The sequence below is a fragment of the Halyomorpha halys genome, unplaced genomic scaffold, assembly GCF_000696795.3.
Source record: "Halyomorpha halys isolate HHAL.00 unplaced genomic scaffold, Hhal_1.1 Scaffold1001.1, whole genome shotgun sequence".
Taxonomy (NCBI): Eukaryota; Metazoa; Arthropoda; class Insecta; order Hemiptera; family Pentatomidae; genus Halyomorpha; species Halyomorpha halys.
In genome coordinates, this window is record NW_027104681.1 from 119898 (window position 1) to 135221 (window position 15324).

Consider the following 15324-nt stretch of genomic DNA (forward strand, 5'->3'; position numbering starts at 1 on the left):
ATGCAAGAATAAAATAAAATGCACTTTATGAACGATATACTGGCAGTTTCTTCTCCATTTTCTTAGTGTCTCCTCCACTTAAAATTTGGAATGATCAGATTTCAAAATTTTCTCGGTAACCCGAGAGTAATCCTCCCACATTATGAATTTGCTCGTCCGTCCATCTTTGCTGTACTGCCATTCCGACGAACCGTGTTGGGTTCCCTTAAGAAATGACTGATAAAAACTGCAAGCGAAAGAGAGAAAAATAAAGTGAAATAGAATTATAAAGTGCGAAACATGGGCGTTGATGGCCTCAGGGTTTTACGCCCTAAAGCCCCAGACAACAACAACAACAACTGCAAGCGACAAATCGACATTGATTTGTAAAAATAGGTGAGAGGAACGCCTGTAAATAGATCATAAAATTCGAACCGTTAAAAAAAAACCAAAAAAACCTTTCTATCGTTTGAGGCTTAGTCTGGAATGAAATGAACTTGTAATATCAGGATATTCAGGAATGAAATAATATCCGAGGCCGGTTTTGGAAATAAAAGTATTTTCAAACCACTTTTTTTAAATATATGGGTTTGGTTTATGAAAAAAAAATCACACTGTCGGATTTCTTAAGTGTTTTTACGTATAAATTAATAATTATCTTGATTTCGCAAAAAAAAAAAAAAAAAAAAGAAAGAAAATACATCAAGGTTTACTTTAGGAATAAGCTACTCATTCATGTTTATTTTTTATTACAACTTAATGAACTAAACTTTCACCTTCAATAATCAAGTTGTTCTTGAAAAATCAGTGTTTGTTTCTCCAAATTTCATACACAGGTATTAAATAAGAAAACAAATTGAATGTGTGCCGCTACAACTCGAGGGGTACAGTACTTTATAAGGAACTACTGTTAATAGACCAACAGTTGTGCAAGGAGGTGATTTAATCAGAATCGCGTTCGATCGCCAGTTTTCTACCCAATTAAGGTGGATCCCAGAGGACTCCCGAACCCACAAGACTGACTCATCGGCTACACCCGGATTCGAACTCGGGTCCTAAAAGTTAAAAGTTAGTAGTCCATTGCCTTACCAATGAGCTACCCACTCCCTCATATATTAGAATAGTGAAATTAAAACACTAATGCGCATGCACCTTGTAGGTTAAATGTCTTAAGAACTGACCTTTAATTTATGCGTTTTTCATCATTCTCTTTTACCTTCTAAAGGATAAAATAATAAGAAATAGCAAGAAAAAAAATCCATAAAATACTAAGAATGATTTTATGGATTTGTTTGTTTCTTTTTACTTTAAGCCGTAAAAGGTCAACTCCTATGGATTGTTATAATAAAGATACTCACTCACCCACTACATTAACACATGAATACACGCACATGATTCCAACATAAATAAGATAAATAAATCGCAGTTAATGCTCCTTGGTTCATAAGAAATAGCCAATTGCATCGCGAATTACATATGGAGTCAATAGAGGATTATATCAAAAAACGATTCATGAAGTTCCACTCCCAGTTGCCGACAGTTAAAGGAGCAGTGACCTACAACCTGGGAAACCCAACCTCAACACGAAGACTGCTGCAGGACATTCTTTTATAAATTTTAATAAATATAAAATTAATTCATAGTCACACTACCTTTATTTTACTTTTTATTATTACTCATTATATTTATTCATTATTATTTTTTATTACTTATTGCTTTTTTTCTATTTTCTTCTCTCGTCCCTTTTTCAAATTAACTTGTTTCTTTTTACTATTAGAGGGAAATTGTTTGCTATATTTAAGAGTACCAATATCATTATTTTTTGTTATTAATTTTACTTTCCTCTTTTATTAATAGAGTAAGAAAAATGGAAGGATTGTATTACATTACAAGAAATTGATATAACAAGAAATCTATATCCTGGAACACGAATTGAGACATTTTCATACAGTAGTTGGACCCAAAATACTCTATGCATCGGAAACACTTAAACTAAATAGAATTCGGGATCTGGAAAAATTGGAAAGAATCGAAAGGAGAATTCTGAGGACGATTTTGGGGCCTAAGACCAACGGTGATTTTGAATTCAAAATGAGATCCCATGAAGAACTATATTTAAAAATTGAAAAGGTGACAGAAGTTATGAAGGAACGCATACTACAGTTTTAAGGACAAATTGATAAAATAGGATAGACTAACAATGCAGCTCTTTGACCTATTATGAAATTACAAATCCAAACCCACTTGGTTTCAAGAAGAGGAAAATGACATGAAGAACATCAGCATGAACACAGAGATAATAACTGACAGAACACTATTTCGAAAAACTATACAAGAGGCAGGTTTTCGGGAAAGGATAAAATAAACACGTAGAAGGAAAGGATGAAGGAGGTGTGGGCTCGAAGGAAGCATAACCAAAGTTGATTTATCGTACCCTCTAAAAGGGTTATTAAAAAAAAAAAAAACTATACGATGCTGTACAGTCTCATTTCTCATTGGAATTTTCTAGAAAATTGTTCAAAAAGATAATTAATTCATCTTGTGCGGCCCAGACTTTAAGGGGCTGGAAAAATTTGACTTTTTGTTTGGTAATTTCTACGCGATAAATATGATTGCTTTGCCAATTAGTTCTTTGAGAATTACTGTATATTTCAGTATTTTAAATTGAACTACCTAAATAAGGGAGCTGAACAATTTTCATCTGCCATGGGCCCCTGACACCCACGCCACTGAATTCATCTAAACGGAATAAAGTTTAGTAAATCTTCACGATTTTTTTTTTCTTACCCTCTATAGTATTTGTAAAAATTACACACTCCACATTATTATTTTTACTTTCCACCGCCCTCTTTCTCTCGAAATTATTAATGCAGCAGAAGAACGAAGGAGGACAAGGCCTTTCCCGAATGTGGTTTTAAGATCTGCTACTTGGATCAGTGGGTAGATCGTATATTACTTCCGATGAAAGCCGGTTTTTTTTCTTAAACAACTTACATATATAAAATTAGCATAGATAATTTTTTTATTTTTTTTTACAAAATCCAAAGTTGCTTTGCAAAGTGGTTTTCACACATCGAAGTTGAATTAATGTAAAAGTTTGTTTAGTGCTATAGCATCCATTCGTTATGAAAACCATTTAAGACACGTGCTCTCGCGTGTATTTTAAGCATACAGTACCGTTGTGATGGGCCTTAGCACGGAATTTATAAAAACTATTGCTCTCCTCACATAACAGTCTCTTAACAAATCTCAAAATTCTTTAATGGCCTATGGAATGTAACAAGGGGCTCGCAAAACTTTTTTTTTAAATTTGACAGGAAGTTCCTGAAATTACCACGGCCAAACAAGGAAATTCTTACATATTATTTTTTTAATAATTTATTTATTGTTATATAAATATATATACATCAAGTAAATTCGCTGTAAGCGATCTATGACATGATACAAACATGTAGAGAATCTACCCATTGATAGAACTCCAAAAACATTTCTAGAGGTGATCTCGAGGCCATCTTTTTTCCAGACGCCTAGGAGGATTATTAGGAAATGAAAAAGAAGCCAGGTTAGAAACGAGTTGGTTTGGGTGGTTGGGAAGTTTATCATGGAGGAATTGGTATCTGGTTCTGGCCAAATCGGCAACATACGGAACATTGAGGTCCTAATGGATGACTTGATTTGTGACAAAGTAAGGAGCACTAAGGATTTTGGACTGTAAGGATTGGATTCGGGAGGAATTTGATGGTTTAGTGGAGCCACATAGTTCAACTCCGTATGTCCAAATAGGCCTTATTACAGTCATGTAGATCAGTCTTTTGTAATAGATTGGCAATTTAGACCGTTTGTCTAGTAAATGTTGCAATAGTCGAAATCGACGAGCAGTTTCCTGTCTTTTCAGTCTACATATTACTTTAGAATACTTGTTTAACAACACTTCCTTGCAATTGTAACAATAACCCGTGATATTAGTATTGGTAACTGGTGGGGTGAACTAGTCCGAAAAGTAGGCCTGGCGGTCCTTTTTGCTAATTCCTGGAGGCTACCGTGTATTAACCAAGGAGGGAGTGTCAAAAATCATTTTTCAGAACCGTGTACAAATAAACATAAACTGCCACAGGTGGGAATCGGACCCACGACGTTCCGAACCGGGCGCTCTGGGAAATACGCCCCAACCCGCACGGGTGACGGCCTCTAACAATAACCCTAATTTAAAACTTATAAAAAACTCTACCTTGGAGCTTGTAATAACAACCTTTTTAACTTTCTAACCTTTCTTATTTATGAAAACGATATAAACACCCAAATTATAGATAATGAATTTTTGTTATACGGATTAACAGCCGTACGGAAATAAAAAATATGAGCACTAAAAAATGTTTAAACAAAATAAAATTCCAGATTCTTTCTATCGATTTCTTAGATAATTTTGAAGGAAAATGAATTCGTAATATCTTCTTACAAGATACATTCATGGATTCGCTTCTTTGATCAATAAATACTCGGAACCGTGAAGGTAAATATAAAATCAATTACTCTTTATAAATTGATATTTTTTTTTCGTTAGAGAAAATTACTTTCTTCCTGCCTTGGACCCACGTCCTGTGGCCACGAGTGAAATTGAGACGTGCATCTTTATACCGTCCTTCTAATCCAGGAACAGATATCAATTTTTTTATGAGCCTTAGTGTCGCCTACCTCGGTAAAAGCTATATAACTTTTCCTTAATTTTTCACACGTCAAAACTGTCAGAAATCACTTTAAAAATAAGTGCAAAGTTGGGAAAGTCAAATTTTAACATTTTTGCTGTATTTGGAATATAACCATTCCACAAAGTTAAAAAGATTAAATTATACAGATATGATGCAAACAGTGTTCCATTATTTATTTTAGTAAATAAAATAATTGAAAATTTTTAAGGCAACCTAGACTACAGTCTTGCAAAGATACCCTTAAAAAGTTAAAGCTGTTTAAGAATCAAATCCTAATTCAAAGTTAGAATCAATTTTTTTTTTTAATTTTTTTTATTTATTTAATGTAATTTACAACTGCGTAAATAATAAATACAATAAGTAAATCCGGGGACTGTTTCATTTACACTTGAAAATCTTGGGAAGGAACCACCCATTGGTGGTACTTCAAGCATTAATTTAAATTAGAAGGTCCCGTGGCCACCTTCTTTTCAGACGCCTCGGAGAATTATTAGGGATTGTTAAGGGTTAGAGATTAAGAATTAATGGATTAGGATGGATAAGGACTTTGGAATGAAAAGACGCATATCTGTTTTGGGCCAAATCTGCAACGAATCGGATGTTAAGGTCTTTGTGGATGAGTTTATTTGAAACGCAATAAGGAGCATTAAGGATTTTACCTAGGATTTTGGATTGGATGCGGGAGGCATTTGATGGTTTGGTGGAGCCCCAGAGCTCGATTCCATATGTCCAAATTGGTCTGATTATCGTAGTGTATAGTAATTTTTTGTAGTGAATGGGAAGTTTAAAGCGTTTGTCAAGAAGGTATTGTAGCAATCGAGATCTACGAGCAGTTTCTTGTCGTTTCAGTCTTGTGTGTGGATTCCAAGTAAGTCTCTTGTCAAGTCCTAAGTATCGAATCTGTTCAACAGGTCTTAGTGGAGTATTTATAAAGGATACTGTAGGATAGGAGGGTAGAGGTTTACGACGGAGAGTAAAGGTGATCTGATGGGATTTGTCAGGATTTCTTTTGATTCTTCAGTTTTGATACCATTCTTCAATGGGTGTTATGTGTCTCTGTAGTGTTTGTGATTCATTAGCAGGGTCGTTGTTTACAGACAGTATACATGTGTCACCAGCGTATGTTGTTAGAACTGTGTTAGAGTGGATATGGGATGCCAGCTGTATAAACCGTATAACAAATGGGACCTAATATGCTAAATTCAGGAACACTGGCGGACTGAAAAAAGAGAGATGAGTAGGCTAGGTTATGATTTACTTTAAAGGTTCTATGAGAGAGGTAGGAAAGGATTAACAGGAAATATGTAAGGGGAAGAAATTGAAGAAGTTTATAGAGCAGATCTGGATATCAGACTCGAAAAATATATTGAAAATCAAATTAAATTCTCATAAATAATATCTCTAGTATCTGTACCGTTTTATAGTCACCGTTTTGGACAAAATACAAGTCAAGAGGTACAGATATATAGTATACTCTAGGAAGAATTTCATTTTCTTCTCATCAACATTTGAACATCATTGGATAGAGAAAGTTCAATAGTAACCAATCAGAGGACAAGTAAATGGGCAGACTTGAAATGACAGGGGCAGAACAACCACAATGTTCAACAGGTAAGACTATTTCAAGTGACATCATACTTTTTTTTTATTTCAAAAGAGAATTTTTATCTATTTTTTTTTTTTAATTTACTTTAATTGACCAAAGCTTTCTTCCTTTTGTATTAATTTTATCTTTGATTTTTAATATTGTATATACAAATATTTGACCGTACAATATCAAATAATTAAGAAGATGATAAGGGTTAGGTCATAAAAGAACAAAATTAGTTAACAACTATTTATATTCCGAAGTTTCACCCCACTTTTTAGAGTCAGAGCTGTTTCAAGTTGATAGCTTTAGAGACTTAAACCTATCAACTTAAACAGCCGTGATGAAGCTTTACAAAGTGTGGCGAAACTTTGAAAAATAAATAGTTGGTAACTATTTTGGTTCTTTTTTGACCTCAATCTTCTTCATTACTTTATTTTTTAATGTAAATTTGTCAATTAAAGTATTATGTCATATAAAGTTAATTCTGTTAATTATCCTTATTAGTTGTTAAGTATATAAATAATTTTTTATTCAATCTAATATAGTCCGCTAAAACAACATTTTATTTACACCAATTTATTTTATTGCACTTAAATAAGATAAACCTAAAAACACTTTATAAATTAGAATTTTAGAATTAATAAATTTAATTAAAGTATAATATCTTGGTTTAGCTCTAGGCAGATGTACCGCATTCACAGTGGACTAAAAGAGATATGGCGTAATAAATAAAGTAAAACATATTCCTACAATTTAACGAAAAATCAAAATATGGTCCCTAAATGAATTTATTCTAGACAAATCCTGTATTGGCAATTTGGTTACTTATGCCTTATCCTCGTGGAATTCAACGCGTAAAAGAAAACTTGATCGAATACAAAACCACCCAGGTTTCTTTGTATTTGTGTATAAATCAAGTAATCAATATTAAGCTAAAAGCGAGTTAAAAAATATAAGAAGAAACGAAACAAAAAAAAAAGTTTGGATTTCGATTGACATTAAAATATATTTTACGACCTCAGCAGACATCTAAAGTTTACTAAAGAAAAACCTACAATTTATCTTACTTTTCCGTTCCATTCGTAATATTTCAGAAACTATCTTACATAAGAAAAACATTGTACATACTTTTTTGTATAACTAAATAAACTAAATATAACTGTTGTAAATATAATAAAATTTGAGTCGTTGTAGTGTACCCCAAGTTGCTCCTGAGATACACTTTTCCAAAAATAATATTTTTCTTATAAATATCTTATTTTGGTAAATATGGAAAGTATTAATCCTATGGAGAATATCATTATAAACTAAATAAATTAAAGTAAATTAGAATGCTTCATTTTGAGCAATAACCGGCGTATAATATGAATATTTATATAATGAGGTGTAGATAGTTGACTGTAGATTAATGATAGGAAAGTTTGTCGGGGGGTGCGGTCAGCAAAGAACAACATAAACAAAACCATATTTATTTATTTTATGCCGACGTTTCGACCTGAGTTTTAGGCCTACCTTCTACGCCATAACCACTGATGAAGACCTGAGCTGTCGCACCCTCCGACAAACTTCTCCAACCAGAATATTTATATAATATGAATTATACATAAAATATGAATATACATAAAATATAAAAAAAAAATTTCAAGCTGATTCTTTTTCCACAAATGTTGGATAATGTCATATTCGTGTAAAAAACAATAAAAAATTAAAGCTATTTTGGGATGGTAAAAATACTTTATATTTATCATTTTTCATTAACATTCTAATAATAACAATTGAAGCGTTATTAGAAAAAATATTGTTAGTTAAATGACAGCGTTAAAGAACCAAACATTATATTTGCAATATACAACATACTACACTTGAATTATATGGACATAATTAAAATAAAACAGAAAATATACAACTTGAAGGTGAACAATTTTGTTACTTTTATGGCTTTGTTTCATTTTTTAATATTTATTCTAAATTATTGTAAAGTCCATTTTTTTTGTTAGCTAATTCCAAGGTAAGACCATTCCCATTCTTAAAAACACCGCTTATTTCCATACAGTCCTCTGATCATTGCCGAACTTATCAACAGGGCCAATATTAAATTTAACGCTAGTTTTAATTTCGTTTTTAGAATTTTATATATTGAGCTCTGTGGCTCCACCAAACAATCAAATTCTTCCCGCATCCAATCGTTACAATCCAAAATCCTACGTAAAATCCTTGATGCTCCTTATTACGTCACAAATTAACTCATTCACAAAGACCTTAACATCCCATTCGTTGCAGATTTCACCCGAAACAGATATGCGTCTTTTCATTCCAAACTCCTTAACCATCCTAACCCATAAATTCTTAATCTTTCATCCTTAACAATCCCTGATAATCCTCCGAGGCGTCTGAAAAGAAGATGGCCACGGGACCTTCTAATTTAAATTAATGCTTGAAGTACCACCAATGGGTGGTTCCTTCCCAAGATTTTCAAGTGTATACGTAACATACTACATATTTAACTATTGTATTATTTTGTACAGTTGTAAATTACATTAAATAAATAATTTAAAAAAAAATTTATATTATTGCTGCTGATTGTTAGTAAATTTATAATATTATTATTAGTCGGTTATTTTTAGTAATTTAGATTTTTTTAAAAAATGAATGCTTCTTGTGATAAAAAAATTTAAAGTGTGTTACGTATATTTGGAAATATGCTCTGTCTGTATAGGGTTATATTCTAAAACCTTATACTGTATAAATCAAATGAATAAATTAACGTCGTATTTTTAACGACGATTTTTAAACCTCCACTTGCCTGTATCATGCCATTGAATGACTTCAAATTTAATTATTATATATATATTTTTAATATAGTTGGTTCATTCGTTTATCAATTAATAAATTTAAAAAAAATATTTTAATACATCGTGAACGGGAGAGATGGTGTTTACGGGCCATGATAAATTGAAATCAAATTTTCGTCTTTTCGACACTTACGTTCCATATATTAACGAATTCATTCAAAATCCAATAAATTATACCTAAAAACAAAAATAATTTTATATAATATAATTGTAATTATGCTTCATAAGTTTTTACCTGCAGAACGGACTGAAGTCTGCTTTTAAAGTACAATTAGAATTAGAAGACTAACTAGAATACCAAATACCTTTATTCCTGGAAAAAAAAATAAAAAAAAGCATAATAAGTTATAAATAATAAATAAAAAGGGAAATAATAACAAAACAGAAAAAAAAAATCAAAAAAGGCCGGTATATATAACCTAATTTATTAAGACCTTTTTAGAAGCTGTAGAATCGTAAATATATGTTGCTTACGGCATTAATAGGTAATTTTTAAACTATTTAAAATTTTTTTTCGATATATCATTTACGCTAATAGATAAAGATGGTGTTTATGGTCCGTAATAAATTGAGACATTTCTGAATTTTGGGTACCTTTTATCAAAAAAATTATATCGGTATATGTGAGGTTTGAAGAATTCGATTCGATTAGTTTTGGCTTGTTTTATCCGAACAGTACAAAGTAAATAAGCTTCAGATATAAAAGAGATCTCGACGGCTCTACGTCGCACCCACTGTGCCTGTTGCAAATCGCTCCACTACCCTTTGGCGTAGGAGACCGATTATCGCTCACCTACGACGCCCCTGCCAAAGACGTATCACGTTTTGGAAGCGGATAATCCGGATATAGCGTAAATAAACGGAGGAGTGCCGGAAGAGGCCATTGTCCAGTGGATCTGATGTAACGACACACGAAGAAGAGGTAGAGGGCGGTAGGGGGAGTGGCAGGACTATATAGCAGGCACTGGACCAGTCTCTGCTAGAGTTCTCTCTGTACCTTCACTCCACGATGGTCTCTCAGGTATGGCAATAATTGTAAACTTTAATTTATTAATATATTTGTCTTATTTTTTAGTATTTCGTAAATCCAACTATAACTCATTCAGGAAAAAAAATATCAAAAGAAATTTTATCATTGATAAATTATTTGAGGCAAGGAGATGAATGGAAAATATATATCCATATTTATGTTAATATTTTTGAAGTTAAAATTTCCTTTCTATCGCCTTTATTTTTTATTCAATGTTTAGCAGTCCTTACCCCAATCTTCAGGATTACATTTTCTTTTTTAAGTCTTCTTCATGAATACACCCATATAATTATATTTTGTCATATTTATTACTAATCCTAATATTACATGTAAACTTATTCTATTTAAATCTCCCGCACTATTGTTTAATTACAGACCGTCTACACTTATACTTGAGTGATAGTGCCAATGTTATAAATATAAAAAGTTTGCACGTGAAATTAGGACTTAAGAATATGACAAAATATAATTATATGGATGTATTTAACAAAGAGATTAAAGAAAAGGTTAAAAATCCAGAAGATCTGCAAATGACCTCGAAATGTCGAAGAATAATTAATAAAAATAATGGCAACAAGAAGGAAAAATTAATTTTACTAGGTTTAATATATTACGTAGGTATAAGAATAAAACCAATATTTAAACATTTTACTGGAAATCCAAAAATATAAAAAAAAATGCTGGATTTTTTTTTAAAAAGAATTATTATTAAATCAGCAGTTTTTAAACTATATCAAATATGTATTTTAAAAATATTTTTAAGCTTTTACGAAAACGAAATTTTAAAAAAATGAAAGGAATTCAATTGATTTATTCCATTTTGCGAGGGGAATTGAAAAAAATAAATAAAAACAAGGAACTTTGGAAACAAAATTATTTTTGTTTTTATAATTCCGATTGTTAAACTTAAATTTCAAACAATTATATGAAAAAAAAAGTTATGAAATTTTTTATAGCTTCATAGCAGTGGAATATTGAATATGCTAGTGTTCTTGAGTTTGGGAAAGTATTGTATCTTTACTAGACTTTACTTTTTTATTTATACATCAATCTTTAAGTTGACTATAATTATAGTTATAATGTGACTATTAATACAACTTGTATTGTAACCTGTGAATACTATTTCTACACCTTAGATCCATATAAACATAGATGAAAAATTGCTATCTCTATTTATCATAGTCTGTTATGACAGATTAAAGCTCCTCGTTCCATTAAATGCATCTTTAACTAAACGAATATTTCAATTATTTTTGATTCAATAAAATTTATAGTCAGTATAAATAAAACTTTGAGTCAATTTAGTTGCACATTTATCGGTCAAAACCTTTCAGTTAACACCCAAATAACATGGAAAGTAATAAAATAGTTCTTCTAATAAATCTTCATACAAATATGTGCTATGGGGCGGTCTAAGGTTCTCATGATTCACTTTGTATGCTGTCCGCACGCCACCGATTGGAAACTACTCGACTAAACAGTATGTTAAGATTTTACGTTTGCAGTAATTAAAAATTTTAACATTTGAGGATTTGTTAAAAACAGTACTTCTTTCACTCATCTCATTCATCTCGTCTTCCATTATATATTCCAGGCCCTTTAGTTGAAATAGCTAATTTACACTAGTAAGGCACGCGACCTTTATAACTCTTCCTTTAAGATAGGTGTATATGACAAATCCTTTATTAGCAGTGTTTCAGCTCAAGTCCGGAACCCTTCTTCATATTTTAAATTAAACTCCCCTCCTCTTTGTCCATTTATCTCTACAAGAATCAAAATTTCCTTTTGCTCTAGAACAATATAATGGTTTGTAAATACTTATTCAGGTTGTCTCATCATCTAAATCATAAGAAACATGAATCACAGGATAAATAATTAATATATCATTTTAAGTGAAAAATATTATCAAGAATAACTTTAATAACATTTTCATGTTCGGTAACGCCAAAATGTTACTTCCAAACCAAACGTTAGTTGCTGGTGACAACTCGTTAGTGTCATGCTTCGTGCCATATAATTTATTTATTTTATATCTCTAGAACGGAAGAGCTATGTTAAAGCCCAATTTCGGCATTTTGAATTCAGGTTTTTGTCAACCACAGACGCGATTTATCAGAAAAAGACCGGAAAATTGTAAAGTTGCGGACTACACAGTGTTAAGTAAATATGGACAATTGAAAAAAAGATGTACATAAAATTAAACAATTTTTTTGCGAACTTGGTTGTTATGGATTTTTGTAAGCCATCTAAATTTTGCGTTTATTTATATTATTCACAACGGTCCCTTGTCACCATGACGACAGCCAATGGAGTGACCTACCGGTAGGGTGGGTTTGATTTTGTCCACTTGGGACAAAATTGACTATTTCATTCAATTTCCATTATCCCGGACAATGTGAATGAACATTATTATCCGAAAAAATTTTACATAATAGAAAATAATGTTGTAGGAAGATACTCTGGGCGGCGGTCAATAAAAGTATCAAAATAGTAAAAGAAAACTATTTATTATTTTGCAACATTTCGCCCCACTTTGCAGAGCTTCGTCAGGGCTATCACACTGAAACTGACATCTTCAGTTGAAATCTCCAGTTGACATCTTTGCATCAATCTGACAGCCCTGAAAAGTGGGGCAAAATAATAAATAGTTTTCTTTTACTATTTTGATACTTTTATTGACCGCCACCAATTTACTTCATACGGTGAAATATCTTCTTCCAATAGAAAATAATGTTGTAGTTTTTTGTTCTTTCTTTCTTTTTTTTTCTTTTTTTTGAACAGTGTTTTTAGTGTGAATTTCAGCCAATTAGAGTTAATTCTTACAATTCCTATTTAAAGGAAACATGAGAAAATAACAACGAAATCAAAATATAGTAAAATTGAAAATAAGTTTATATTCAATCCTTAAATTCATTTTTTTTTCAATCTGTCAGGATAATTAATAATTATTGATTCAGTTTTATTGACAAACGAAGTAGTCCATTTTGTTCATAGTGGAAAAAATAAAATCTACCCTCCTAGGAGGCGAGCAGTTGCCTACAATGCTACGTTTAAGTTCACAATCGTGTTTTTACACATTTACAATGTCTTCTTCTCTTTCACATTCAGATTAAGTATGCGAGATCAAGGAAAAAAATTGTTAATAAATGACCGCGTATTCTTCTGTATTAGGGTATTGGGAAATTACCCAATTTTCATCATTCGATTGATAAACATTTGGGAGAAATATGACAAAGACAACTTCATATCAACAACTAGTAACTTGAAAAAGAAAAGTCGCCCGTCATCTATACAAGTACCTAAAGGCTAATTCGAATAATCTCCTTTTGGTACAAGAGCCAAAGAGGAGAAAAAAGGCAATTACCCCACACCAATTTTTGATTACTTTAATGAAAAATATGTATAATTAGTAGTCAAAATTGATGAGTCTGCCAAGTATAAATAGGGGGAATAAAAAATGGTGGCTGTTTCAAAATGATAAAAAAAATTAATTTTTCATTCGGACCAACAACACAAGAAAACCAAGGAGAACGTCATTTAAAGAAGAATAAATTTGCTAAAATATGAGCCCTAATTTTACGTTAAAGTTTTCGAGATGTTGCTTTTTAAAAAAAACATTTCATAAAAATGTTTTACAGAACGTATTGAAAGATCAGTAGTTAGCGAATTTATTTTCAGAAATCTATATCTCAACAACCATTAGACGTACAGATGTCTATAAGCACTCAAATTAAAGCTAGTTTAATGAGCTATAAAGCAGTTTAAGAAGTTTATCTTCACAGAACTAGTAGTTTTCATGATATTTGCTATATATGCGAATATCTTAAAAACTATTACCCCTAAGAAAATACGTGTAATAAACTACTTTATAGTAAGTTAAATTTCCTTTATTTTGAGTGCCGGCAGACATATGTACGTCTTATGCATCTAGATATACATTTTTTCTAAAATCAAACATTTTATCCGAACAACTAAAAATAAACTTTTTTTCAAATATCATGAAAGCTAGTACTCATACAAAGATAAAAGTTATAAACTATTTTATAATAAATTTAACCAGCTTTAATTTAAGTGCTGACTAACATCTGTAGTACTTATGGTTTCTGAAATAAAGTTTTTCATAAATCAAACTTTTTGTCCGAAAAACTATAATTCAATTTATTTTAGCAAATATCATGAAAAATACTATTCCTACGAAGGTAAATTTATAGTACGTTAAACTAGCTTTAATTTTATTGCTAATAGAGATCAATACGTCACATAGTTCCTGAGATATAGATTTCTCCAAATAAAAATACTAACTACCTACCTTTCAGTACATCTTTATGAAATATTCCTTTTCAAAAAGATATATCTCGGGACCTATTGAACGTTAATAGCTCTATTAGGGCTCATCTTTTAGCAAATTTACTCAAACAACAACATTAATGATATTCTCTTAGGTTTTCTAGTGTTGTTGGTAGTTTTTAAGATATAGTGCTCGGAATGAAAAATTAATTTTTTTTTTAACGTTTTGAAACAGGCGCTATTTCGTACTCTCCCTACCTATACTAGACAGACTTATCAGTTTTGACTAGTAATTATACATAGTTTTCATTGAAGTAGTCAAACATTGGGGTGAAACACTCTGCCTTCCGGAGACTTACTGCTATATTTCTTCAGATTTAAACAAAAGGGGTACGTAATCCTTTTACCCTTTTTTGGGTGCTTAACCTCGTACTTCTTCTTGGAACGGTTTTTAGTAATGCATAACAATATGATATTGTTGAGTTGACATTATTCAAAGGGATACCTTTATTATGGGAAGCTTTAATCTGAAAGGAGTAAAAACAAGAGGCAGAACCTGTGACAGCGGTTAGCAGCTAATGACTAAAGCGAAAGTGAGCAACCAGCTTCAACTTAACGATCTCTCATTACTGACGCCAATATTTACAGCTTTCGGTAGGATTTATATCCTTTGATTTCACAAATGGAGTTTATATTAATATTAGGATATAAGCTAGATGATTATATTTATAAACAGGATATACCAGATAAGTAGCTTTCAGTTTCAGCAGTGGATTATAAACCTTACGGGAAAAACTTTATTAAAAACAACAAAGACATGCTTCATGCCCAAAGTTCATTGGGTTGATAGCTACACAGCATAGTTATTCTAATCTAATC

The 15324-nt window shown here is 31.4% G+C and overlaps 1 protein-coding gene across 2 annotated transcripts in view; it reads left to right on the forward strand.

Annotated features, from left to right (window-relative positions):
* Nucleotides 1–10092: 10092 nt before the first annotated feature.
* The window catches only part of LOC106687732 (uncharacterized), a 19696-nt gene continuing 14464 nt past the window's right edge, over nucleotides 10093–15324 (forward strand). For both annotated transcript variants that reach the window (XM_014431767.2, XM_014431768.2), the window contains exon 1: nucleotides 10093–10149. In XM_014431767.2, coding sequence (XP_014287253.1) covers nucleotides 10138–10149 — 12 coding nt within the window. In that variant the 5' untranslated portion in view covers nucleotides 10093–10137. The remainder of the gene's footprint in view (nucleotides 10150–15324) is intronic.